The following is a 27,425-nucleotide window of genomic DNA, read 5'->3' on the forward strand; positions in this document are numbered from 1 at the left end:
CTTTACTCCTTTCACATACATCTGGGTAGAGGAAAAATATCAACACATCACGCAGAAGCTATTTTTTTTTAGCAAAATTTAGTCAGTTAATTCTCAGGGAAAATGTTTCCATCTAAAACTACGTCTAGTGACCTGCTGATGTTTTAAATATTTATCAAGGTCATTCCTGTATTTTGTGATTTTTATTTTTATTTATTTATTTATTTATTTTCTGCAGTACACGGGCCTCTCACTGCTGTGGCCTCTCCCGTTGTGGAGCACAGGCTCTAGACGCACAGGCTCAGCGGCCATGGCTCACGGGCCCAGCCGCTCCGCGGCATGTGGGATCCTCCCAGACTGGGGCACGAACCCGTGTCCCCTGCATCGGCAGGCGGACACCCAACCACTGCGCCACCAGGGAAGCCCTGTGATTTTTATTTTTTAAAGTGCCCTATAGTGATAGAAACAAAAAGCTACAATTACACATGGACAAATAACCAGGGTACTAAATAGTTTGCAATCTTACAGTAAGCTTTGGTCAAGATTTTAGTTTGTCACCTTAAGTGTATAAAGCAAATAGTGTATTTATTAACATTTTCATACACACACTGACTGATGGCATTCTTACATAGGAACGATGAATGAATATGGAGGAATAGGGAAATAACTTGGGTTTTACAATTTTAGCAAACCAAGCTGGTAAATAATGCTCTAATATTATACCCTTGAGATTAAACTATTCATTTTTAGGTACTTTCTACCAAACTCTGAAAAAATATAAAACAACTGTGCCTAAGGAAGATCCCTAAGTTTAAAACTTATTCTACTACACTATTAAATTGCTATTCTTCTTTGAATCTCGCGTCTGACTTGAGATTGAGAAAACTAGAAACAAGCAAGGTAATATCTACCTTAATTTAAATTAGGCTCTAAAGAAGGTAGGAGTACACTGGGGGAATATTTCCATAAAGATACAATTACTGTTCCACTAAAAAGCTCAATGAAAATGTACAAAAATAAAATAAAAATGTTTCTCTGACATCACCACAATCTAAATTAGACCATTTCAACTATGAAATTTGAGGAAAAAAAGAACGAGGCTTCTTTCAATACTGTGATAAGAAGGAGAATTTGTATATATACCTAAAACAAAGAGAATTTCATCAGCAAGAGGTTAAGACTGTAGCTATTAGACTTTCACCTGGAAACAAATACACCCACAGATACAGACACACACACATTCCTATACATACTTCAGCTACAAGTATGAATAATTCAGGGTATCATTTGGGAACAATGTATTCAATCCTACTAATACCTAGGGAATATCACACAATATAAAGAAATAACTTGACACAATGCCACTATATTTCCTGAGGTCAAAATATCCAAAGAATGGTAAAAATGACCCTAAGCTTGACTATCTTAGTAAGCAGTTTTGAAAATAAAACCAATTAGCCCCTTGGTAACATGTGTAAGTAAAGAAAACGGTAAAAAAAATTCAATGTATTTTTGCTCCTAAATGTTTGAAAATTATAACGTATGTCCCTGTTAACTTGAAAAACTGAGATCCTGTTAAAATACAGTTCAATATCCAACCGTTTCAATAGCCTCAAAAAATGTCATGAAAGTGCCATATACGGCAGGAAAACCTGCTTTTCAAAAGAGAATTCAATTCTTTGTGTTAGTGTTCCCAATACTACTCCAATACTGAACACTGTTTGTCATAAAAAAAGGGGCAATTATTACTATCTTTAAGAAAGGTTACAAATATCTGAAATAAAAAACAAGAGTTGGCTCAAATGATTTTATTCTATTAAAATTAATCACCTAATATATTTTAACTTTAAGAACAGATACAAAAAAAAGCCATAATAATCCCAAAGTTAAACAGTACACAAAAATTAAGAGCAACAATATGAAATTAGAACAAAAGAACTAGGCCATTCCACACATTTTTATTTTTTGTGCACGCTTTGACAAGTATACTATCTATTTTAGAATTGACTATGGTACCAGATACAATTCATGGCCTGCTAAATTAAAACTTAACACTTATTTCTTCAAAAAGAAAACTGAAAAGGCAGTTTGGAGCTAAGGGTTGTATGCGATATTAAAAATTATCCTCTGTTGCTGTCCCTTTTCCCATCCACCACCATCGCCTTAAGGGGCTACCTTGTAGTTAGATGGAAGTTCTTTGCAGACTTATGTTGGGGTTAGCAGTTTCTCAAATAAGAACACTGGAAAGCATCCTCACTCATCCCTTCCCCATTCCAATCCAGTCAGTCAATAAATCCTGTAAGTTTTATTGCCTAAATCTATTTCAGATCTGTCCCTTCTCCATTTTTACTACCAGTGTGTTAGCTTAAGCCCCTGTATCTTGCCTCTGGAAACTGGCAATCGAAGTTCTTTTTCTGGCAACAGTATTCCCCTCTGCCCTGTCAACTATCATTCACAACACCAACAAAAGTTATTAAAATACAAATCTGATGTCAATTCACCGTTTATAATCCTTATATTTTGTCCCCTGACTACAGGATAGGGTCCAAACTTCTTATCAAGGCACTCTGGACCTACTTAATTACCTATCGTTATCTCTCCTCATAATAAGCTATCTGATTTATTTTAGACACCCATCTCTCTCATGATGACCCTGTATCTTTGCATTTACTTTTCCTTCTGCCAGAGACGACCTTCTCCTAATTATTTTCCAACTTATTATAAGCATCAACTTCTACATAAGCAAGTGGTAATATTTACCTGGCCTGTCAAATGGTTATACCCTTCCTTTTACGTGCTTTCATACCACATATTTTGTTTACAGCACACATCTCACTGAATCTTTGAAAGAATCAATGCATCTGGAAAAATAATAAAAGGAAACAGTACAGAAGGGTATAAAAGAAGAAGTAAAAATTTTCCTTTGCCTCCCATCTCATTCAATAACTTTTAAACTGTTTTTAGTTCTTCTACTGGTCACTTCCACAGTGATTAATATGGTTCTATCTATAGTCCTTGATTATGCCAACTTTAAGAGATTTACTGATTCCTTCCTCCTTCCAACTTTTATTTATTTTTTATTTCTAATTTTTTTAAGCAGCTATAACATTGGATATTATGCTTTAGCCCAACAGAATATCCTGCCAACTGCATTCTAGTAGTCCAATTTCCATGTCTATTTCTTCATGTCCTCCAGGACAGTGACTATTGTCTTATTTTGGCATTCTCAGAACCTATAGTAAGAAGTAATATTCAATATATAAACAGAAAGTTTATTTTGACTCTGAGGTAGGTATGTCTAGGAAATGCAGTTGTAAGACAGCCTGGAGATAGATTATGAATTACTTTAAGGATTTATTTCCCTTTTAAATATTACAATCTGCAAAGGTGACAGAATGTTTTAACATGCTTACATAGAAGCTGATCCTGATTTGTAAATACCTAAAAAAATTGACTACATTTAGTTTTCATATTAAAGGCAGAGAAATGCCACATCTAGAAAATATAAAAAATAAATTTAAATAATATTTTCAGTCCACTGAATAACTGCACAAAAGAAACTTTAAAACTTTTGTTACACAAATATATAACACATATGTTTATTGCTACTTGTTAGCTGTATGACTTTAGGCAAGATCTCCGTGCCCCAGACTCAGCTATGAAATGGAGATGATAATGGTAGTTACCTCATAGAGCTGTTGTGAGGATTATACAAGTTAATTCATGTAAAGTCTTGGAACAGCACCTTCATATTATAAGAACTTAATGAATGTTAGTAGCTATTAAGTAAACATTTGTGTCATTATTTACTACTGTTGCTACTCAGGAGTCTTACTTAGTGATTCTCACACTGAATTTGAACTGTTGCCAAACATTACTCAGATTTGTTTTTTTTTAAAGCTTATTTCTGGACAATGTTTTTATATTATAATTAGAATAATCTGTTGAATTATATTTGTTTCCTTTGAAGAAATCAATTCATGTATTTGATGCTACCGACACTACAAAACTGAAGCTATTTTAAGCAACTGTGAAATTTCTTTAGCAACTACAATTTCACGCAGTAGCTTAACCTCCATTTCATCCTTCTATGTTTTAGACACAGTAGCATTCTGCTTTTGATAGGCTAAAGCTTAAAATTTGCCACTGTTTTGCATAATGCTGTTTAAGCTGACTTAAATTACTCTAAAGCTGGCTACAGAATTTCCATGTAAATTGAAAATAACAAAATGTTTCAATGCTCTTTTATCAGAAATAAGAAAAATTATGTGACTTACTTAAAATGTTTGGTTGGGCCTTCAATAAAGCCAAACTCATTAACATATTCTTCAAAAACACCAAGTAGTGGAAGCCATTAAAGTCTGTGGTAAACTGAGGAGTAAAGATTTGGTAATTTTAAACAGAAACTAGTAATGGGACTGTGTTATTAAATTTGTTAAATATAAATGCAAAAGGGGCAGACCTTCAGAAAGCCTGTCTGGTGTTTTACATTTAACTCATTCATTTTTCTACAGTAACTCTGTGAAGTAGGTATTACTGTTAAGATTTTCAAGATGAGAGGCAAAACAGTATTGATGTTTAAAAACTTGGGGCTCTGGAGTCAAGAGAGACTTGAGATGAAGCCAGGTTCTGGCACCAGTTTGCTGGGTAACGTCGGGCATACTACACCCTAGTTTCCTCTTCTGTTAAATAGGGGTAACAGTATTTACCTTATAGAACTGTTGTCAGGATTAAATAGATAACATAGGTAAACCACTTTAGTACATAACCAAGGTAAATTAACACTTAAAGCTGAGCCAATGTAATTATTAAAACAAAACTGAAGATTTTTAAGGTAAATAAAATCCTTTTATCAAATACCTGAACTGTTGAGGTATTTTACAGAACCAGTAATGGTATAGTTTGGTGATCTGCAGCCTAGGTTTCTACTGATATTCTGTGAATAAGACCAAGATGTTCCAAAATTCAAACAAAAGAAATCTCTTCTCAATCTGTAGAGTTTAAAAAAAAAAATTCACTTCTAAGTTTTTCTCTTCAAAATTTTCTTAAACCTTTGAAATCTGTTACTAAGTATTAGATTAAAAATTGAGCTCCACTTTATCAATGGTTTTGAATATTTTTTAGTAGCAAAACCTTTTCTCTTCAAATGCAATCTTTCATTTGGCATTTAAAAATAATCAAAATGCTACATATTTTTAAAGTACAAATTTGTAGTATTTTCCTTATTAAAATGTGTCAACCAAGGAGTCAAAAAGTTGAAATCTAGGGTTATGTTTGACATAATTCTGTATTTTGCTGCACATAAGCAAGTAATTACAAATGGTCAAAGTCTTCATACTACTAATTATTTTATCATAAGATATTTCTTCTTGATTCAACTGATCCAAGGGCTTGAAAGTGGAATAATAGAAAATTTTGTTCCAAATTTTTATTACTGGTAAATCTAATAGTTCATGTTATATCTCTTATCTATTTTCTTTTACCCTATTTTTCCAATAGCAATAATTATTACGTTATCCTCTGAGTTCTCCAAATTTGCTGTTTCTTTCTTGTTTTTTCTTCATCAGCAAATCAGATACTACTACTATTACTGTCATCACCACCAGCCCCAAGTATTTACCTGGTAATTATTATATGCCAGGCACTATTTTAAGCAGTGTATGTATATTAACTTATTTAATCCTCAAACCACCTTAGGATATAGGAACTATTATTACCCCCAATTTATAAATGAGGAAACAGGCACAGAGGGATAAGTAATTAGTCCAAGTTACCAACTTGAATAGCAGGGGATATGAACCTAGGTAGTTTGGTTTCAGAGCCTGTGCTCTTAAGCACTACTCTAAACTCCCCCCTCCCCCCCCAATACAATCAAGACAATGAACAGCAAATTAAGTTGAAATAAGTTGCTTATTGGTTCATATATATAAGTAATTCGGCTAACTGGATTCTTTTCTCCCAAAAGGTACTCTGGTTCGGTTAAGTAGCCAAACTTTCAGAACAGTAGTTCAGAGATAAAGTAGGTGTGAACGTAAAAGAATAGAAAGTACTAAAAACCAATTAAATAAAAATAATCTGAAAGAAGAAAAAAGCATTGGGACTATAAGATATTAAAAAGAACAGGTACTAGCTAAGGAAATATGGGCATATAACTAAGGAGAAATACAGAAGTTCTACAGTAACAATGTCTGGAAGAAGCTGATATCATTAAGATATGAAAAGTTAAATGAGACAGGAAAAAAAAAGCACCTAGCTGACAACATTCAGTTTCACAGAACTGGGAAGATTATAAAAATATGAGAAAATAACCCATTTATTGAAATACTACATTTAATCTTATAACCCTTAGGAAATAGAAGTTAAGAAATTCTTAACAATCAAAATGATTTGATTGATTGTTCTCACAGGAAAATCCCAGGAAACTCTTTTAACTGGATGGTCATGTACTCTTTGAAAAAGTATCTATTAATGTTTGTGATCAGACTGGGAACACTAACAATTTGTGCTATTAACATCTCTTTTTTTAGATAGATTTGGGAAGCTTATGGTATCCTTATAAGTAAAATACAGAAATGAAAATTCTATATTTATAGTTACATGAACAATTAGTGTTACTAACAGATGACTGAAATCATGAAGACAAACTTTCTTATTTTTTATATTTAGGATATATAAGTGAAATACATGAAAAAGGTATTTAACAAGCATCTACAAAGTTCAAGTATATTTTCAACATAATTTAAAAAAATGACCTTTTTTAACTTGTTCTTAGTAAAAACAGCCTTATTCAAGGACAAAAACTTAAGAAATACTGTAAGCTAAAGGCTGGGGATTCAGAAACATAAAACATAGCTCCAGACTTCAAAGAGCATGAAACACTGGGAGAGAAAAAAAGCCAAACAACAGATACAATATAGTGGTGGTTAAGTGCGAATCAAGGGTATCCTCAGGTGCTTTGGGAATACAGAGGTGTAGCTAACATAACTTGGAAGGGCCAAGGGTAGTGAGTAAGGAGGAGAAATTGGGGAGGAGTTCCCAGAATAGGGGATACTTGAGCTAAATCTTTAAAATAGCTCAAGAAGTGATTTACTCTAGTAATTGAGGAAAAAAAAAATAGCCTGTTCTTTACCTAAGAGCTGCTTCATCCACCTGCTCCCTAGTGCAACTTTCCACATAGCTAGTGTGGCAGTTAAAGGTTCTTAACATTATTCCATGATCCTAGCTAATAACTGGTTAGTGACCCAACTTGAGCTAGTAACAATCCTTGTTTAAAATACTTCAAAATTGTAAATGGGGAAGAATTAGTCCTTTTCTGGTGGGAAAAGCTATAAGGAACTGGCTGTTATCAATACTATGTTTTCCCACCACAAGGAAAAAGTCAGTCAGCAGTGAAAAGAAGAATGGTCCCTCCCATTCCATCTTAAGATTCTATATATAAAAAGCTGAAGTCACTTATCCTACTTAGTAAATATTAATAGCACCAAGAATTAAATATTTTTTTCTTTCATTAGTTTACCTTTTTTTACTTTAAGCTACAAATTAGAACGCTCCTCATAATTCAGTCAACATCCTTACTAATGTTTGTAAACTGTACCTAGGTATGTATTTATGAGCAAAACTAGTTAAAACAGTAGTAAAATAGCTTACAAAAAAATTTCCTTCTAGGTAGTATTTGTGATGCTTACTTAGGTCCTTTATGATCAAAATGGGGGGTAGGGGGAGAGAAATAAGACCAAATAAAAATAATAAAGGAATATCTATTTGCAGAATAAGGGATTTTGAAGACATTTTCTGCATTTATTATGAATAAGGTTTTTTTTTTTTTTTTAAAAGCAGATTTTATGCTTCTGCCTATCAAAGGCTAAATTCATCCTGTTGAATGAGTAAACATTCGAAAAATGATTAGCCTCATCCCTGGACAGACCTATAAAGCATGCAACTAAGCAAGAACTAAAATGAGTATTCAGGTAACATTTCTTTATTATAAATTGCCAAAACATTCCTGTACATAAACTACAATTTTTCTCTTCTAAAGAATTTATATTCCCAATGACTTACACAGACACATGGCCATGTTTAAGTATTTGTAATATTTTTGATGTAAGGCACTAGTCTACATACTGCATATTTTTACTTTTATTAAAGTAGGACTAAATTAAACTATAATTTCAAAATTAAGCCTTAAGCCAGAGTTGAATGAGACAGAAAAACTGTTATATATATTGTTACCTATAATTATGTACCAATAATCCAGAGAGCAATACTGTACAGATTAAATCAAGTACCACTTCTATACTTGAATGCATTTTGCATCTAAATGGAGGCTTGCCTGACATGCCTTACTTTTCTATTTCCAGTACTATTTTAAGTGTTCTAGTTCCACTAGGCTTATTTAAAAAAAAAAACATTCATTTATTTTGTACAACACTGTGCTAGCAAATGCTTAATGAGAAGTACATCTTAACAGATTATGGGCAAGGACTTAAGAAAAAAACAATGGGTACAGTATAAAAGGTACATTAGGATACAGGCTCACTTGCACTGAGATATAATAATTATTTCTGTTTGTAATTAGTTAGGCATATATTAAATGATGGACTACTTGCCTACTATTATTGCTGCATAGCTCAGTTAATAATGAAAACTGAACAGGAATATAATGAATTTGCAAAGTGTGTGACTGAAGTTTGGTTCCACTGAAGTTATACCACAGGGACTTCCCTGGCGGTCCAGTGGTTAAGACTCCGTGCTTCCACTGCAGAGGGCTCGGGTTCCATCCCTGGTTGGGGAACTAAGATCCCTCATGCTACAAGGCATGGCAAAAAAACAAAAAAAATTATACCATAAAACTGGTAATATTATAAAGAATTACTAAAGGGGCAATTAGTAAAAGCTTTTATATGCACTTGGTTTACAGTTTAGGCACATCTGGTATCAAAGGGCAGACTTTCTCAACTTACCCTTAATTACAAACCGGGTGTGTGATAACTTATTATAAAACACCCCTTGTTATTCAATCCTTGTAAGTTTGGTGTCTCACAAATAATCATTGTTAGTTGAGTAGTCGTACAGACCACAGAATAATAGCTTAAAGATGAGAGGATGAATCACACTTCAGCAATTTGTCCCATGTGAATATGTCATTGATAAAACGAAACAAGAAACAAGAGGGAAGGGTCCTACTAAACTAGTTAGGTCTAGGTCTTAAATCTATTTATTTAAAATCAAGTTTTAAAAACCTGTTTAGATTTTATTTACTTGCAATAAAGACTAACTTATATGTATGGAAATTTTCTAAACATTAAAATACATCATTGGTATATGTGAACCAAGAAAATGAAAAACATGGAAGACTTGGAAGCCATTTGTGGGACACAGGAATTTCAGGTTTACAACTGAGAAATCAAGTGTAAATTCTGGTTGAACACTAACATGGTGAAAGCTTGTCAGCTTGTTTTTCTTACAGAACTAGAAAACTGTACTCAGTGTTAGAAGTAAACCTTTACTACCTAATAATGAGAAGATACAATTACTGTTTGAAAGCTTTACAAACCATAATGCCTCAAACAGGATTCAGTAAGTACAACTCAAAGAGAATATTAAAAGGAAACAAAGCAGAGAGATGCTAATATTTTTTTTCTCAAACACAGGGTCCTCATTAATTCAGCTTTATTTGGATGATATAAATGACCTTTTCAGTCTACTTTATAAATTAAAGAAGTCTAAGGGTTTAATGAAAAGATTTAAAAATTGAGCAAGTTTACTATTATTCTGAACAGTGGGTAAAACAGTAGCAGATTTTATTGGACTGTTAGAACTACCTATTCCTGGCTGTTTTCAGGTGTTAAAGGTGAGATTAGGTATCAGGAAACATTAGTTATAGATGTGCAAATTGTAACAGACCATATTCTTTGTTAACCAGATTAAAAATTATAATTTAGGGTTTCCCTGGTGGCGCAGTGGTTGGGAATCCGCCTGCCAACGCAGGGGACACAGGTTCGAGCCCTGGTCCGGGAGGATCCCACATGCCGCAGAGCAACTAAGCCCGTGCACCACTGATACTGAGCCTGCACTCTAGAGCCTGTGGGCCACAACTACTGAGCCCGCGTGCCACAACTGCTGAAGCCCGTGCGCCTAGAACCTGTGCTCTGCAGCGGGAGAGGCCACCGCAATGGGAGGCCTGCGCACCACGGCGAGGAGTGGCCCCACTCACTGCAATTGGAGGGCCCGCGCGGGTAGCAGCAAAGACCGAACACAGCCAAAAATAAATAAATTAAATAAATAAATTTATTAAAAAAAAAGGAAGTTATAATTTATTGTTGACAATTATGTGCCAGATAATAGGTGCTTTATTTTCATCTCAAATTTCACTATAAGACTGGGTTCTTATTACAAATGAATAAAAGCATCTAATTAATTATTCTTTGGCTTTATGTGGCCGGAAGTTAGGAAGACTGGATAGATTTACAATCTAGGCATGCTATAGTAATTCTGCTTCCCTTCTGCTGGACAACCATGGTAGGATGGTATTATCAATCTGTAACCATACTTTTCCTCCCTATTTGCTTTGATTGATCTAATGGGTCTGCAAGAAATCAGTTGAGTTTCTAAAACTACAAAATGTAAAAGCTAAAGACTTCTTTATATTTAAGTTGATTAAGCAATTTAACATTTTACCTTATCTAAACTAAACCATATAATGGAAGAGAGATACTATAAAACAATACCTTTTTGGTTTCAAATTGTGCTTCTTCCTGACAGCATCCTCTACAGTCAGGATCCAGTTGAAGAAGGTTGAACTGTCCAAGCAGATCACAGGAGCTGCAGAGCAAGTTGCTGGAGAAGCCTAACTCTCTGCAAGTCTCTGATGAAAACTCTGCCCCAAACGCAGAGACCTGAAAACAAAAAATGAGGGGAAAAAACCCCTTAACTTCATGTTTACATTACATGTAAACTTCATGTTTACATTACATGTAACTTCATGTTTACATTACATGTAAACTTCATGTTTATATTACAAAGCTTCCAAAAAAGGAGAAACTAGGATTGTCAAAATCTAATACACTAAAGACAGTTAGTGAAATGCCTCATTTGGAGACAAATTCTTATTTTTATACTTTATAACTTTATATGAGTCTTTGGTTCTTCCCACATCCCCAACAAATTTATTTCTTAAAAATTTGTCATATTACAGCTTGGCTAAAACACGGATTAACAAAAAAGATCATATATTATTTCTTTATGATATATATATTACATATCTTTTGAAGAAAAATGAATTTCCATTTTATTTTAAGAACATAGCACCTGTTCATACGATGTATGGAGTAACATTAACTTCTAGGTCCCTACTACACCCTACAAACTTATCTTCATTCACATCTAGCAGGGGAAGAGTACAGAAAGGGATGAAGTTGGGGAGAGCGGGAGCACATCAAAAATAAAACTTCGGGGTTTAGGTGCCAGTTCCACCACTTACAAGATGTGTGACTCTGGGCAAGATGACCTCCCTGAGTTTTAATTTCCTCACTGATAAAGCAAGAAGCATCCCACATAAAATAGAGTTCAGTAAAGATTAAATGAAATGACTTATGTAAAGTAACCAAACAGAATGACTGGCAAAAACAGGCTTCCAAAACTATTCTCTTCCTTTATCCATTCTCCTCTCATGTCTCAGTGAGTGTGGTATACCTACATCTGTCTAAGGTCAATACCTGTACCTCTGCTTTAACTTCTGTCTTCTGCCATCTCCACAGGGATTTACTTTCATTGATAACTCATATCTTCAGTGTACCCAAGACCCATAGTTCTAACTGCTCTCCCCACATTCTGTTATTTCTGAATTGTTACTACAGTCTGGTTTCTGATCCCACCACACCACTCAGCTAAACATGCCAAAAATCACTAAATGCAATGGCATTTCAAAACTTTTCTGCTCCAGCTGCTTCTTCCATGGCTTTCCCTCTCCTTCTTCTGCTATTTATCTCTTAAATGATGTTGTTTCCCATTTCTATTCTTGGCTCTCTCTTTGCTTTGCATACTTTCTATAGAGAACTGCATCTTTTCCATGGCTTCAAATACTCAGTTATTGAAAACTCCCAAGTCTTTTTAAGTGTCAAGTTTCCAAAGCCAACAGCCTACCTGAGATCTCATGTAGATGTTGTACATGCACTGCAAATTCAAACTCTCCAACAGTGAAACATCTTTTCTCCTTAAATCTATTCCTTCCCATGTATTCAGTATCTTGGCAAAATGACACCATTTTCCCTGACCACCTAGTTGCCCCAGTCAGTTCATCCTAGACTCCACGTTCTTCACCATTCTTACAATCAGTCAATTAACTTGTTTGTTAAAAAAACAAGTTTTGACAATTCTGTCTCTTAAAGAGCTCTCAAATCTTTTCCTGCCTCAGTGGATTAAATGGTCAGCTACTCCTATCTCTCATTACATCTCCAATCCCATTCTACTTTTCAGCTATAATGAATTCCTATAGTAACTGAGAATATAAAACCCCTACTCAAATGGACATTTGCTCATACTTTTCTACTCTAAGGCTCTTTTACACTTTTCCACCTTGTTAAATTCTACTTATTTCTAAGAACCCGACTGGTATATCAGTCTTCTTAGGAAGCCTTCTCTGAAAAAAATCAGATCTCAGTATTTAGCCATTTGTCTTTTCTGAGAACGAAATTTATGCACAGCTGTAAAATAGCACCACTCACGACACTGTACTATGTAAATCTAGGATTGTCTGATTCCCCAGTAATATTGTGAACTCTTTCAAGGGCAAGCATTAAGTTATTTCTCTGTATTTCCAGCACTTGTGCTAATTCTCCTGTGTGTTAAGCAAATGAATTGGTCAAAACCACAGCCTCAAGTAGGGGGAATTTCAGATTGTTTGACTGTGCCTGGTTGATCTTCTAGACCAAGGGTCTGCAAATTTTATGTAAAGGGCCCCGTAGTAATTATGTCAGTCTTGGGTGGCTATATAGTTTCTGCTGGAACTACTCAACTCAGCTACTGCAGCACAAAAGCAGTCACAGGCAATAATAAATGAATGGGTGTCTGTGTTCCAGTAACACTTTATTTACAAAAACAAGGCTTGCTGGATTTGGCCCACCAGCTGACTAATCATGCAGATTAAAACCCAAAGGCATAACCCAATGATATGTGATAAAGTTTTCACTTAAAGTGAAAAACTTTAAGTACTGCTGGCATACTCTTCCAAAATGCTGATCATCCCATTGACCTAACAGTAAGTCAACATCCTAATTTGATACCATATACATACATCTTTTACCTTATCTCAGTAAAAATGTGGACTGTATATCATAATATATCAAAATAGATCAAGTATCCCAGTCTAGTGGGAGGGACTTAAGACTCTTGCTATTATACTAGCACTTTGAGTAATTTATTTACTAGTAAAGTGATCTGCTTGATCAATTTCACAGGTTAATTTCTATTTTTTCAGAAGAGGGCCACACCAATATATACACATCATCCCACCTGTGACTGACAGTCCTCCACTGAGGAGTGGGAGTCTATGTTCCCTCCCCTTCAACCTGGGCAGGGGCTTGTAACTGTTCTGGCCAACAGAGTGTAAAGGAAGGGATACTACATGATTTCTGAGGGTAGGCCATAAAAAAGGAAACAATTTCTGCTTGGCTAGTGCTTGCAGGTGCTGTTATCTGTTTCTCTATAATACTCGACTTTGGAATTTAGCCACCATGCTGTAAGGTAGCCTAAACTACAGAGAGAATGTAGAGAGGCCCATGTAGAGAGCACCTGAGGCCTCCAGCTGACAACCAGCATCAACTACTAGACATGTGAGTAAAAAGCCTTCACATTTTAGTCTTTCAGTCTCAGGTGGAGGTCTGAGACACCATGGAACACACAGCCATCCTGCTGTGCCCTGTGTGAACTGCTGACCCATAGAAATTTGAAAGCAAAATAAACAATGGTTTTACACCACTAAATTTTAGGGTGATTTGTTTTGTAGCCATAGTAACTAAAACAGGCAATAAAAATGAAATAACTTTGAAACTGTGAACTGCTTAACAAACATATTGTTACCAAAGCATGTTTTACAAAACAAGAATCTCAAATCAATAATCATGGGATCATAATACTCGGTTTTATTCTGGCATTTACTGAGCACCTACTGACAGGTAGCATGAACATGCAGAACATGTATTTGAGTCTGATGACATCTTGATTCAAATATCAGCACAGAGCAACCTTACTTCTTAATTTCTGAATAGGAATAATGACCACTTCACAAAGTTTTCAGGATTAAAGGAGAAAAAGTACAGAAAGCATCTTGTATCCTGCCCAGTACACAGTGAGTACTTAATAAATTTTAGAATTATTCCCACCTTCCACTGTGAAAGCACACTTAAAAACTACAAAACACTACTTATTTTTAAGTCATTATATTAGACATGGGATAGAGATAAGCGTAGGGGAGATATTTATCTTTTAAATTTTTTAAAATAAATTTATTATTTATGTTTTTTTAATTTTTGGCTGTGTTGGGTCTTCGTTGCTGTGCGCCAGCTTTCTCTAGCTGCAGTGAGCGGGGGCTACTCTTTGTTGCGGTGCACAGGCTTCTCATTGTAGTGGCTGGCTTCTCTTGTTGCGGAGCACAGGCTCTAGGCATGCAGGCTTCAGTAGTTGTGGCTCACGGGCTCTAGAGCACAGGCTCAGTAGTTGTGGAGCACGGGCTTAGTTGCTCCGCGGCATGTGGGATCTTCCCAGACCAGGGATCGAACCCGTGTCCCCTGCATTGGCAGGCGGATTCTTATCCACTGTGCCACCAGGGAAGCCCTAGAATGTATCTTGAGTTCCATGAGTGAACTACATTTTTCTCTTATATCATTGGTTTTGCAGACTTAAGGCGTTGAATCTAAGAACATCAGAACATATTTTTAAGCACTTCATAGGTAAGTACCAAATTCTAAATAATATAGAAGAGTTCAAAATTATAAATTATGCCCACCCACCTTTTTACTATCAGAAAGTAATGAACAGCATTTAAATGCACACAGTAAGGCCAAATATTAAATTTTATTGTTGTTTTATTATTATTTTTGGCCACACCATGTGGCTTGTGGGATCTTAGTTCCCTGACCAGTGACTGCACCTGCGCCCTCAGCAGTGAAAGCTTGGAGTCGTAACCACTAGACCGCCAGGAAATTCTCCTAAATTTTAAAATAATTAGCCACCCTTCTAAGAAAGACATAGATTTTAAGGGCTGGGTGAGATAACCCTGATTGGGATAACCACTTAACAGTTTATGACTTCTCCAATTCAAAGTAGGATTGACAGGCTAAAAGAGTCCTTTGCATTAGTCACTGATTTATTTTTCTGATATTACTGAGTTCTTTATAAACATAAGGGTTGTTGGCTGGGAAGCTGTAATAACTATAATGTAACATCACCTTTTCAGGCAAAAGCCTGGTATAGCTATACATTTTATTACCCTTATATATTCACATGATTATCTGTCTCTTAACCAGTCTTTACTCAGAAAACTCATAGGTTTCTCATGTAATAATTCTGAACGGATTTCAAATCTGAGGCAAAATACATGGGTTTACAGATGAACCCCATGAAAACAATACCAGAAACATAGCCTTTATGGCAAGCCCTTACAAAGCAACAGATACTTTGCTAAACACTTTACATCATTATTCTATTTAATCTTATCCCCCTATGAAAGGGGTATTATCCTCATTTTATAGAGAAGGAAACAGAGGCTTAGGACAGTTGAGGTAATCTATCTTAAGACAATACAACGAACATTAGATGGCAGCATCAAGATTCTAATCCTGGCCTGCCCTCAAAACCCTTAACCACTGTTATTAACTACCACCTTTCACAGAATCCATGATACACTATTATTGTATGTACCACTAAAAATAACAAAAATGCTGACACTTGTGCCACCCATTGAAATAAGACCAATCCAGATGTTAACTTGTGAAGAAAAGGGGGTAGGCGTAGGGGATGGGGTGTGGTGTCTCAGAATCAATAACACATAAAATCATTTGATACTGCTTCCAGTACAGTGCCTTTCTTTTTAAATTAATTAATTTGTTTATTTTTGGTTGCACTGGGTCTTTGTTGCTACACGCGGGCTTTCTCTAGTTGTGGTGAGTGGGGGCTACTCTTCATCACAGTGCATAGGATTCTCATTGTGGTGGACTCTCTTGTGGTGGAGCATGGGCTCTAGGCGCATGGGCTTCAGTAGTTGTGGCTCGCGGGCTCTAGAGTGCAGGCTCAGAAGTTGTGGCGCACGGGCTTAGTTGCTCCGTGGCATGTGGGATCTTCCCGGACCAGGGATTGAACCTGTGTCCCCTGCACTGGCAGGTGGATTCTTAACCACTGGGCCACCAGGGAAATCCCTACAGTGTCTTTCTGAAAGAAGTAATATGTATGAGCTAAATGAAGAATTGAGTATCACTTAGTTCTGGGACACTCTAGAAAACAGCTCCCTTAGGCCATACAAAAATATTTTTTTCTAATGCTTAAGCATACTCAGAATGTATTTTTAATTAAATCATTTTATATCCTCCCCGTTGTCACCTCATTGGAATATTGATAACTATGTGTTGCTACTAACTTTTAATTAGAGGTATTCAGAGGCACAGACAGTAATAAAAGCTCAACCTGTCTAGTCTGAGGACTCAGAGGTGTGAATTAACAAAGTAGGAGCTAAGTCTTCTGCCGATACCAGTAGCTCAACCTCAGGGCACCAAGAAAGTCCTCCTTCATTCCCTTTTTATTCATTTGTCAGGTTCCAAAGCTTTGACTTATTTTTATTACTGCCAGCTACTTATTCCACCTGGCCTTTCTTCCCCCTCAGGCTAACTGTGAAATGCAGTTTTTCTAATTTCTTAAGAGTTCTTCCAACAGTCCTCTGTACTTCTCTTTTCACTTTCAAGATTTTATTGCCTTCTTTTCTTAAAAACACTAGTCATTACAGAAGAAAGAGATAGGAGTAAGCTTTAGAGAAGTTAAAACAGTTCAACAAAAAGGTGAATTGCTCAGACCACCCTTTCTAAATATTTTCAGAGTCATTATGTATTTGTTGGAGTGGGTGGGGTTCATCACTGTTCTACATAACCTACTACAAATATCTTAATGACTTTGATAGCAAGGAAGAAACATTAATGAACTAGGCGGCCTTTCAGACCTCTGAGGGATTTAAATGTACACGTGAGGCAAAATAAAACAATATATAAAAGAAAAGTGGCCCCTGTATTCTCTTTGGCTACACTCGGCATGGGAATGGAGGGATACAAACCACACACAGAGCTTTGGTGCAGTTGTGAATCTGTAATACAGCATTATGTATGACGACAGAACATGTAAGGGAGAGGGTATATAAGACTGCAAATCTGGAAATGGGATGTAAGTTAAGCCTTGCATTTTATCTAAACACCTTACTTTAGGTCTGGTGAGAGAGAACATGGTATGTGAGAGGTACTAAAATGACCCCAATTTTCCACCTCTACCATTTTGCTTTCCCAGTAGAGGTAAATGCTGGGAATTAAGCCTGGAGAGACAAACAAGTATTAGGTCAAAGAGGTCCTGTTAAGGCACACTGAAGATAGACATCAACTTAAAAGCAACTGAGAGCCATTGAGGAGTTTTAACAATGACCGACCTAAGTTTGAGAAAGATGACTTGGATGCACTGCAGAGACTGAATTAGGAAACGGGGGAAAATGAGATCAGGAGACCAGTTACAGAAGCTGTTATGGCAATCCCAGGCAAAGATGGGGCCTGAATTTAGGTACTACCTGTGGAGGTAAAATTAAATGAACTGGCTTGGAGATTTTTAAGGGTTTAATGACTAACTGGGGTCAGAGAGTGAAAGAGAAGAATTTAAAATGAATAATTTCCGGCTTGGGCAATTGGGAAGCTGGCAAAAACAACAGCTTAGATTCTGATAATTAAAGGGCGAACTAGGAGGCTGTTATTTCTAAGGAGAGAGAGGTTGGTGGCCTAAATAAGGGAATAATAATAAGTAGATGAATCTGAGAGATATTTAGGAAGTAAAATCAACAAGACTTGGTAATTACCTGGATGTGAGGTATGTAAGAAAAGGCAGGAGTCGAAGATGAGACCCAAGTTTCTGGCTTGAATTCTGTGGATGGTCACTTTGGTAGACTGTTTAATGGGCATAATAAATTCCTCCTACCTTGATATGTACACTTCTTTGCAATGTGACTATGTCACTCTTCTCAAGCAGAGATGGAGTCCATATCCCCACCCCTGAAATCCAGGCTGGTCTTGTGACTTGCTTTGACAAACACTGCGATGTGAAAGTGACGTATGTGATTTCTGAGGCTAGGCTTTAGGAGGCATTGCAGCTTTTGCTCTGTAGGAGTGCTGCCCTGAGACTGCCACGAAAAGAAGTTGGTCTGGCCTACTGGAGAATGAGATGTCACAGGGATGGGAACCTAGCTGACAGACAGCACCACTAAGAATGAAGCCATCCTGTACCCTTGAGTTCAGCTGACCTACTGGCTCAGCACAGCTGCGTAAATGAGGCGAGAGGAAATCAACAGAGGAACTGCTCAGCAGACACACAGAATTACAAGAAATCGTTATTTTAAGCTTTGGGGGTGGTTACACAGCCACAGATAATGAAACAGTTAAAGAGAGTGAAATCAGGAAAAGGCAACTTGAAATGTTATTCTTTTTTATCTTTTCAAGGTGGTGAACTCAAATTACCTAAGACTGACAATAAATTCTTGAGTACGAAGTTTAGAAAGGGGTCTTCCAGTAATTTCTAAGGCACCAAATGACTGAATAATGGAGTACTGTAAAGCTAATTAGAGAAGTAAAGAATCCATCTTTTAGGCAAGGTTACAAAAGGAAACAGGTAGGATCTTTAAACTCCTTGATGAAAGAAAAGCCCAGGTGTTTGTAGGGGCCTTCGGTATAGACCCTCACTCCTCCAAACCTTGGATAAATTAATTAAACCAGGTCTCTAGTAGAATACTTCTCAGCAGGCTCAATACAGAGAACTCCTGAAAAATTAGGCTGATAAAAGACACTTGTAAAAACTCCAACCATAGTGTATATTAAACAGTTTTATTATTCACATAAACATGGACTAAAAACTTCTAAGGAGAAATTAACAAACGGTAAGTTGTTTGTGAGTGAATAGGAAAATAAGTAGAATTTAGCCTTTCCCCATTGAAAAATAAAGAACGCATCTGTTCTGTTAATGGATAAAAACGAAATAAAAAAAACTTGGTTAAACACCGTCCGATTTTAAACGAGATGAAAGCTATCATTTTAGAAAATCAATGTCAAAAATAAATTATGCTTTAGTATGGAATAGCTTCTCTTATTGCAACAATGTTGTTTAAAATCACAAATGGCACTGAAGTGTACCCAGCAGCATATGAATTCCACAGAACTGAGGTTAAAGGCTGTCTAAAAGTGACGTACAGAGACCACAAACAACTGACAGAAAGAAGTAAAAAGGAAGTGTACCCTGGACCAAAGACCTCAGGGCTTTAAGATTTGGGAGCCTTGCCACAGGAACGATTGTTCCTTGCATTTCTGCCAATTTAAAAACAATCTTCATTCCTGTGCAAAACTTAGTGCCTTTTTTTCCGTTCACGGTGTGTCTTACAAATTGTACTCAAGATAGTCTAAAGTCAGGAGAAAAAACCGCTAGAAACCCGGAACAGGGAAAGATAAGTATCAAACGAGGTATTAAGCCACGTCGCACTCTGGCCGCAGCAGTCGCTGAGGAAGCCCTATCCTCCCACCCTTTTCAACTGTGGCTCCCAAACGGGACCGAATGTTCTGTCTTCCTCGGCGCAATACCTCCCACTCGCCCTGGGGCTGCAGCGGAGGTGACCTCCACTCACCGTTTGAAGCACAGTCACCAGCAGCAGCCGCAGCCCAAAAGCCGGCAAAAGCCACCCATCCAGCCCGGCCGCCATAGGTGCCATCTTCCGTAGGTCTCCGGCTGCCCAGAGGACCCCTCTGCTCGGGGCGTCTACTCCAGAGCCTAATCCAAAACAGGCTGCTAAAGGCGGTTAACATCAAGTCTCTTATTCTGCAGGGACGGGTGTTAACTAAGGGCATATAAAAGCTTAAAGGTGAATAAATACCTTTACATTTGATATAAATATGAAGTCGCTGGGTCCTTTCGATAAACCATATCAGGCATTTTCCTAGACTCCCCAAATCTGTGCTTCCCCGGGCTCTTTCCTTTCATTCACGACATTTCCTCAAGCAGCCAAGAAGCCCCGCCTTCGCCAGTTTCGGCCTGCCTCCTTCTCCAAGTTTACCCAATCGAATGCCGCTTTGGTTGACACCTTAGGCAAAGGAAACCAACCATGACACGGGCCAAGAGCTAAGCCCTGGGGTTCTTCGGTCCAATAAGCACAAGCGAACGGGAGCAGTGGGCGGAGCCTCTGGTTGCTGAGCAGCGTACGTGGATGCGTGCGCGTGGTGGCCGAGGGGGATGGGAAGGGGGCGGGGTCGAGGGCGGCGCAGCCGCAGCCGCAACGTAGAAGCGCGCGGCCGTGAGCAAAGGAGGGAGGGAAGGAAGGAAAAGAGGGAGGCAGGCAGGCAGGGGGGCGCGGGGCTCGGGGACTGAGGCGGCAGAGGGAAGCGAGAGCCCGGCAGCCGCTTCGCGCTGTGTTTGCTGCGCGGGCTTTTGGAGGGGCGGTAGTGGAGTCGGCCGAGGAGAAGCGGACACCGGCGGCGTTGGTGTTGGCGCCTGGGGGCGGGGGACTGGGGAGGCGAGAAGGGGGGTCGCTGCGGTGCTTCTCTCGCTGTCGCGCTCTCCTTGCCTTTCTCCCGGCTCGGTGGGCTCCTCCCGGCCGTCTCCTTTGCCTCCGGGGCCCCGATCCCCGCCCCCCGCGGTATGTCTTGATCCCGAGCAGCGGGTTTCATGGGGCTCCTCAGGATTATGATGCCGCCCAAGTTGCAGCTGCTGGCGGTGGTGGCCTTCGCAGTGGCAATGCTCTTCTTGGAGAACCAGATACAGAAACTGGAGGAGTCCCGGTCGAAGCTAGGTGAGGAGCCGTGCCACCCTGGGCTGAGTGGTATGTGGAAGCGGCCGGGCCAGGGAGGCAGTGCTACCCGAGGAAGTGGGCGTTTGTCTAACCTGAGATCTGGCTCCTCGGCAGGAGGCTGAAAGAGGTTGCAAAGAGAGATGGGACTAGGGGCATCGAGAACACAAGCTCCAAGAATGGTGTGAATTAAACTTGGGTGGTATGCTGGGCTCGCGAGGTCACGGGGCAGAGGTTGCAAGGTTGGGCTTCCCGGAGCCAAAGGGTTACCCTGAAGTAGGCATTCCATGGGGATCAAGAGCAAGATAAGAGCGAACTCATTGGGGAGCGGGTACTGACTGTTGGAGGAGACAGAAACGCTCAGGCTTACGTGTTCTCTTAGAAGTCGTACAGAAAGCCTCAGCAGTGTCAGGCGAGGGGTATTCTAATTTGAGATGTGGGCACCTGGTTACGGAATCTTTTGGGGATGGGGAGGTTCGCGAAGGGATAGATGCGCAGAAATGGAGGGAGATGCTGGAATGACGGTGAGTAAAAGAAATACACTGTAGTGAGTTGCACTCTTGTGCTGGGGGCAGCAAGGGACCGCACAACTGACGAGAGAAATAGGCTGTCCCCAGGTAGGACAGGAAAGCAACTATAAAGCTTCCGTGAGGTACTGAAACGAGGCATCCAAGCATTTAAATTCTTTTTTAGCGGCGCTAAACTGCCATATTTTGAGCTTAAGAATAGGGATGTGTGTGTACGTTACTTCGCGGCGATGTTGGTGTAGTGAATTTAGGAGGAAAGGTTGAAGGGGAATTGCTTTAGTGAGATTTAAGTTTATGAAAGGAAGAGTGCAAAAAGTTTACCATAGGTTAAGTACCTTAAAGAGTTAATTACGGAAGAGGTCTGAAGTACAAAAAGTTGGAGTGTGATGTTGTGAAAGACCCGAAGAATGCACAGATAATAGGTACTTTCAGATTAGTAGGGAACTTCGGCGTTTGGGAAGAGCTCGGGGTGGAGAGGGAATATTAAAAGAATGTCAGCAGTACATTTTGATTTAAAAACGTACATGGCACTGAAAAATCAGCTCTGGAGGCAGTAATTTGAATGTGGAAAAGTAATGTGAAGTATTTTTATGCGTACACTTTCACCTCAAAATCATTTAAAATACTTTTCAAAATGCAAATAATGAAATACCAGCAGCACTATAATTTAGACTAAGAAGTAACAGATGCTGCTGTGGGTGATGATTAATATTTAGGAAAAATGTATCAGAAAATAATTGAAATATTACAAATAGTAGCTGACTATTTGCAGTTTTGATAGACTTTGCGAAAAGCCTTGGAGACATTTTAAAGAGCAGTGTATCAAAGAGAATCAAATAAATCTAGCTGAAGTGCAAATAAATTTGAAGAGGAGCTAGGAATAATTCCACTCCTCAACTCTAGGGTAGAACTTGCCCTGTACAGTTTCGAACAGATATCAAATTTATTTACTATGATTTTATTAATATGAGTCTTGTATGATGGAAAAAATTCACTTTAAATATTGAAGGTTGGCCAATGTACTCTTTTTGTTTGTATCTGTTTAGCAGCTTTGAGCGTCATATTGTAGCCTGATTAATGATCCAGCTTTACAGAGAAAAAAATGACTCCTCTTAAAGAAAGTTGAAAGTTACATTAAATTAAAATTTGTATTAATTCTTCGTTGTGTTGCTCTTTGAATTTCTTAGACACATTACAATAGGTTGGGATAATTCAAATTTTAATTTTCCTTTGTTGCCTAACATTTTTTTTCCATAATGCTTGAAAGTGTTTTCTGTAGGCACAACCTTAATGATTTTAAAAAGAGTTATCTGAGGATGTAGAAAGCCACAGGTAGTAGTGTTTTTTCATGATTTTTTACAGGAAAGGAACCTTTATATTCCATTAGAAATAGTAAATATGGATTAAACTAAATAATTCTTGAAAAGGAGCCTCAGATACAAAACACTAGGAGGAGCTAATAATGGAGATTCAAAATTATGGCAAATAAAATATATAACTTCGTATCAGCAGTCTTTTGATTAAAAAAAAGTCTTATGAAACAGGCAGTACTAAAACAGATGTTGTCAGTTAGTAATCTTTTTTAGGAAAGGAACACAGAAGGAGGCATATTTTGACAATCAGACTCTGTACTAGACACTTTCATATTTGATATTCTTATTTAATCTTCCAAGAACACCATAGAAAGCCATTTTTACAGATGCGGGAACAGGTTCAGAGGTTATATAATTTGACCACATAGCTAGTAAGTGGCAGAGCCGGGACTGGAACCCAGGTATGTCTGATTCCACATCAAGTTCCCCTTTAATATACCAGGCTGCTTGGGACTTTATATTGACATTACACTAAGATGTAGCAGTTTGAATAGAATTTTTAAACTGTAATACCAATGTTTAATGGCATTTATTGCTAAGAATGAATGTCATTCTTAGAAAATTCAATTTCTGACACAAAGGAATTAGTTTAGTGTAATGTATGTTGCTTGTTTATACCCGTGTAACGAACATAATTATATTACCCAATGAAAGGACTAAAATAGCTTATTTCTGCTACAGGGGACAAAAAAACTCTGTGGTGGTTTTCTGTAAGTGGTAAAATCACAACATTAAAAGCATTTTTGTTTTGGCATCAGAAAAACTTAAACACACATCACTTTTCAGAAACTTTTGTGGTGTCATCTGTCACAGAATTTTGACTTACAGTGTAGTCAAATTTATTAAACTTTGCATTTATGGCTTAAAGAGAAAGAAAAAGTTAAACATTTTGCTCTTAAAAGTTTTCATTGTTTATCTTTTCTGTTATAGAAGATTCCAAAAGATTGCATTTTCTGATAATGCTTTGTATGCACCTTGGTTTCAGAATATTTTGAAAGTGAGATCTCTAATAGAGCGATAGTTGTATTCAAAACTTAGGTGTATTCATTGACCACTTGGGCCGTTAAGTATATAAACAGGAATTCCTAAAAACCAATGTCACATAATAGAGTTTTCTTTTATCTTTTTTTTTTCAACGAATATTGGATGGCAGTATACACGTTACTTTGCATCTTGCTTTTTTCATTTAATATCCTAGAATATCTTTCCAGGTCAATAAATATAAATTTGACTTACTCATTCTAATAGCTGTATAATATTCCATAGTATACATGAATCATAAATTCTCCAGCCATTATGCCAATAATGAACATTCAGTTTATCTCTCCCCCCGCCACTTAAAAAAATTTTTTTTTACCATTTTCTTTCTTGGTATTATAAACAATGTTATAAGAAACATCCTTATATAAGTTTATTTAACTCCTTATTTGTTGGTACTGTTTTCAGTAGGATAAATTCTCCTGTTAAGGGATTACTGGGACAAAAGATGTATGTATTTTATAGTTTAACAGATCTTAAAATCTGTTACTTTCCAAAAAATTTATTTCCCAAGGGTTACAATAATCTGCACTGTCAACACATACAAGCCCTGGATGGGATGCTGTCAGCTTTAAATTTTTGCCACTCTGAAGCTGTGAAATGGTATGTTGTTGCATTGCTTTACATTTCCTCAACTTCTAATTAGGTTGAACATTTACTTGTTCATTTTCATTTGTCTGTTGGGTAGTAGTTTATCTTACCGATTTTTAGGGTTTTAAAAATATATTAGAAGTATTAATCTTTTATCTGTTTTATGTCTTGTATCTGTTTTTCTCCAGGTCTGTCATTTGTCCCTTGATTTTATGGTATATTTTGCTGATACAGAAGTTAAAACATTTATGCAGTCAAATCTATGAATTTAGGCAAGTAGGTGCCTTACATTACTTGAGAAGACTTCCCCCAACCAAAATTATGTTCATTCTCTATATTTTGTTAGTATTTTATAACTTTTATTTTTTACATTTAGCTCTTTAAAGCAGTCATATGTTTATTGTAATTTCTCTCAGTGAATGGCCACTTATGGCAAATATTATATTAATAATTTATCTTTTTTCCCCTCTGTATGTTACAGTTCTTCTTTTAGTCGTATATTACGTTTTCATATGTTCTTGGATTAATTTTGGACTCCATTTTTTTCCACTAATCAGAGATTCTTTAGAACTTAGGGACCCATATATAGGCTTCAAGGCATCCATGAATTCCCTGAAATTATATACATAGCTTTCATCAGATTTGCAAAGGAGTATGCAGTCTCCTTAATGGTAAGAATCACTGATTTGTAGTAGATGGTTTATATTTAATGGAGTAAGTGCATTTTTTGTTTTTAATATTAACATACTACAACATGCAACTTGTGAGTTAAATTTAGGATACAAGCACATTAATTATGAACAATTTCTCTGGGGTGTTATACTGAAAAAACTTTGTTAAAATGTATACAAACTTAAGTTTTCTAATGAGGTACAGTCTATAATGTGGAGTCAAAATGAACACTGTCACTTAGGTTACTACTTAGTTGCTTAGCTGTTACTTAGAACTCTGCACGTCAGAATTTGTTGCTTTTACAAAGTAGTTCTTTCTGAATCTTGAGAACACACTGTTGCTAATGCTGACTGGTGGAACAGTCAATGAAACCTTTGTTATGTAAATGTAAGAATTATGTGCCTGATAACTTTGTTTTCTATACGGCCTAAGCATTTAAAATAATATTTGTTGTTCATATGCTTATAACACAACTAAATAAATTTATGAATGCATTAGGACATAATGTTTTAAATGAGGACAGTAACTCAGAATGGATATGTAGGCATCTTCACTGGTTAAAATTATGTTAATCCCTATGTTCTTAAAACCCTCCTAAACTAATGAACTAACTCCAGGGCCAAGGTTGAGACTGCTGTTTGGAATTTGGTAGTTTTTACAAGTGCCTGAAACCATACATACCTGTAAAATGTTCCCAAGAATGATAGATTTCTCTACTTATGAAATTGTTTGCAAACCTTACAGTAGTTACTGTTTAGAGGACTTATGGTTTAATTGGAATGCAGTTATTCTAGAATTGCTAATTGGTGTCTCACTTATGAGTCCTAGATAGGTTATCTAGTGCCATGGAGTAGTCAACTGCTACAGTTGATCTCAATTAAAGTAATCCTAGGATATCTCTCTACCACTCTGTTAAGCGTTCTAAGAGATTTTGGCACTTAGTGAAATTGAAATAGTAATGAATATTCAAACACTGCTCTCCAAAATGACCACTTTTGAAGGGTGTACTTATAGATGGACTTTACAAGCAATGGTTCACTATAGCCTAATTATTTATAATTATCTGCCCACCTACTAGTAACTGCGTTTCTGTATTTTGCCTTTCTGCCTGTTAATTATAGATTAACTGCCTGTTGGACCACTTGTGCACCTGATTCTGTTCCTCACCTACTTAGAGACGTGGTTCCAGAAGTTTTCCCTCATTCTCCTATAGTTATCATTTCCTCCCTTTCTGCTGGATTCTTCTCATTAGCATGTGAACATGCTATTATTTCTCCCAACCAGAAACAAAATGGTATTTTTCTCTTGACTCCTCTTTCTCAGCCAACCTCTGTCTCATATTTCAGCTTCCTTTAGCAGTAAAACTTTAAAAAATTGTCTATTCTCACTGTTGTTGATTACCACAATCACCAGTAACTTCCCTAAATCCTACGGTCAATTTTTGGTCTTCGTCTTACTTAACCAATCAGCAGAACTTGACACAGTTGATCACTTCCTCCTTTTTGGTAGACCTTCTTTACTTGGTTTCCAATATATCATACTCTTGGTTTTCTTCCCCCATCACTGGTCATTTATCTATCTCCTGTGTAAGATTCTTTTTTTTCCTCTTCAACCCCTTAACATAAGAATACCCCAGGGCCCGGTCCTTGGAACTCTTCTCTATTTACTCTTCCTTAGTTGGTGACTTATGTGCTGACAACTTCTAAATATGTATTTCTAATTGAGACCTATTTCCTAAACATTAGATTCATGTAGATTCATGTAACTGAGCTGCCTACTTGAAATTTTCTTTGAGTAATTAATAGACTTCTCAAACTCAGTATGGCCAAAACAAACCTTCTGATATCTCTGTACACTGCCTCAACACCTTCACCCCTCAAACTCATTTTATCTCTGACCTTCTTTATCTCAGTTGATAACAGCTCTATCCTTCCATTTGCTAGGGTTTTACTTTCCTTTTTCTCATGCTCTGCATCTAGTCTGTCAGAAATATCTTGTTAGCTTTATCTTCAGAATATTCCTAGAATATGACTACTACTCAACACTTCTACTCTTATCACCCTAATTCAAGATACCATCATCTCTTCCCTGGATTACTGCCATGTCTAGTCTGTTTGATTCCACACTTGCCTCCCTACAGACTATTCTTAATATGACAGTTCGGGTGGTCCTTTTAAAATGTAAAAAAAT

The 27,425-nt window shown here is 37.2% G+C and overlaps 2 protein-coding genes across 4 annotated transcripts in view; one reads left to right on the top strand and one right to left on the bottom strand.

The window, feature by feature from the left end:
- SELENOF (selenoprotein F) overlaps positions 1–20,019 on the bottom strand; it is a 46,916-nt gene extending 26,897 nt beyond the window's left edge. For both annotated transcript variants that reach the window (XM_032608682.1, XM_032608677.1), the window contains exons 1-2: positions 19,880–20,019; positions 10,707–10,874 (exon numbers count right to left, since the gene is read on the bottom strand). In XM_032608682.1, the coding sequence (XP_032464573.1) occupies positions 10,707–10,874; positions 19,880–19,963 (252 nt within the window). In that variant the 5' untranslated portion in view covers positions 19,964–20,019. The remainder of the gene's footprint in view (positions 1–10,706; positions 10,875–19,879) is intronic.
- A 481-nt stretch (positions 20,020–20,500) lies between these two features.
- The window catches only part of HS2ST1 (heparan sulfate 2-O-sulfotransferase 1), a 191,478-nt gene continuing 184,553 nt past the window's right edge, over positions 20,501–27,425 (top strand). The window contains exon 1 of one of the 2 annotated variants that reach the window (XM_032605745.1): positions 20,501–21,037. In XM_032605745.1, coding sequence (XP_032461636.1) covers positions 20,914–21,037 — 124 coding nt within the window. In that variant the 5' untranslated portion in view covers positions 20,501–20,913. The remainder of the gene's footprint in view (positions 21,038–27,425) is intronic. The other variant, XM_032605735.1, reaches the window with a different exon arrangement.

The sequence above is a fragment of the Phocoena sinus genome, chromosome 1, assembly GCF_008692025.1.
Source record: "Phocoena sinus isolate mPhoSin1 chromosome 1, mPhoSin1.pri, whole genome shotgun sequence".
Classification (NCBI taxonomy): Eukaryota; Metazoa; Chordata; class Mammalia; order Artiodactyla; family Phocoenidae; genus Phocoena; species Phocoena sinus.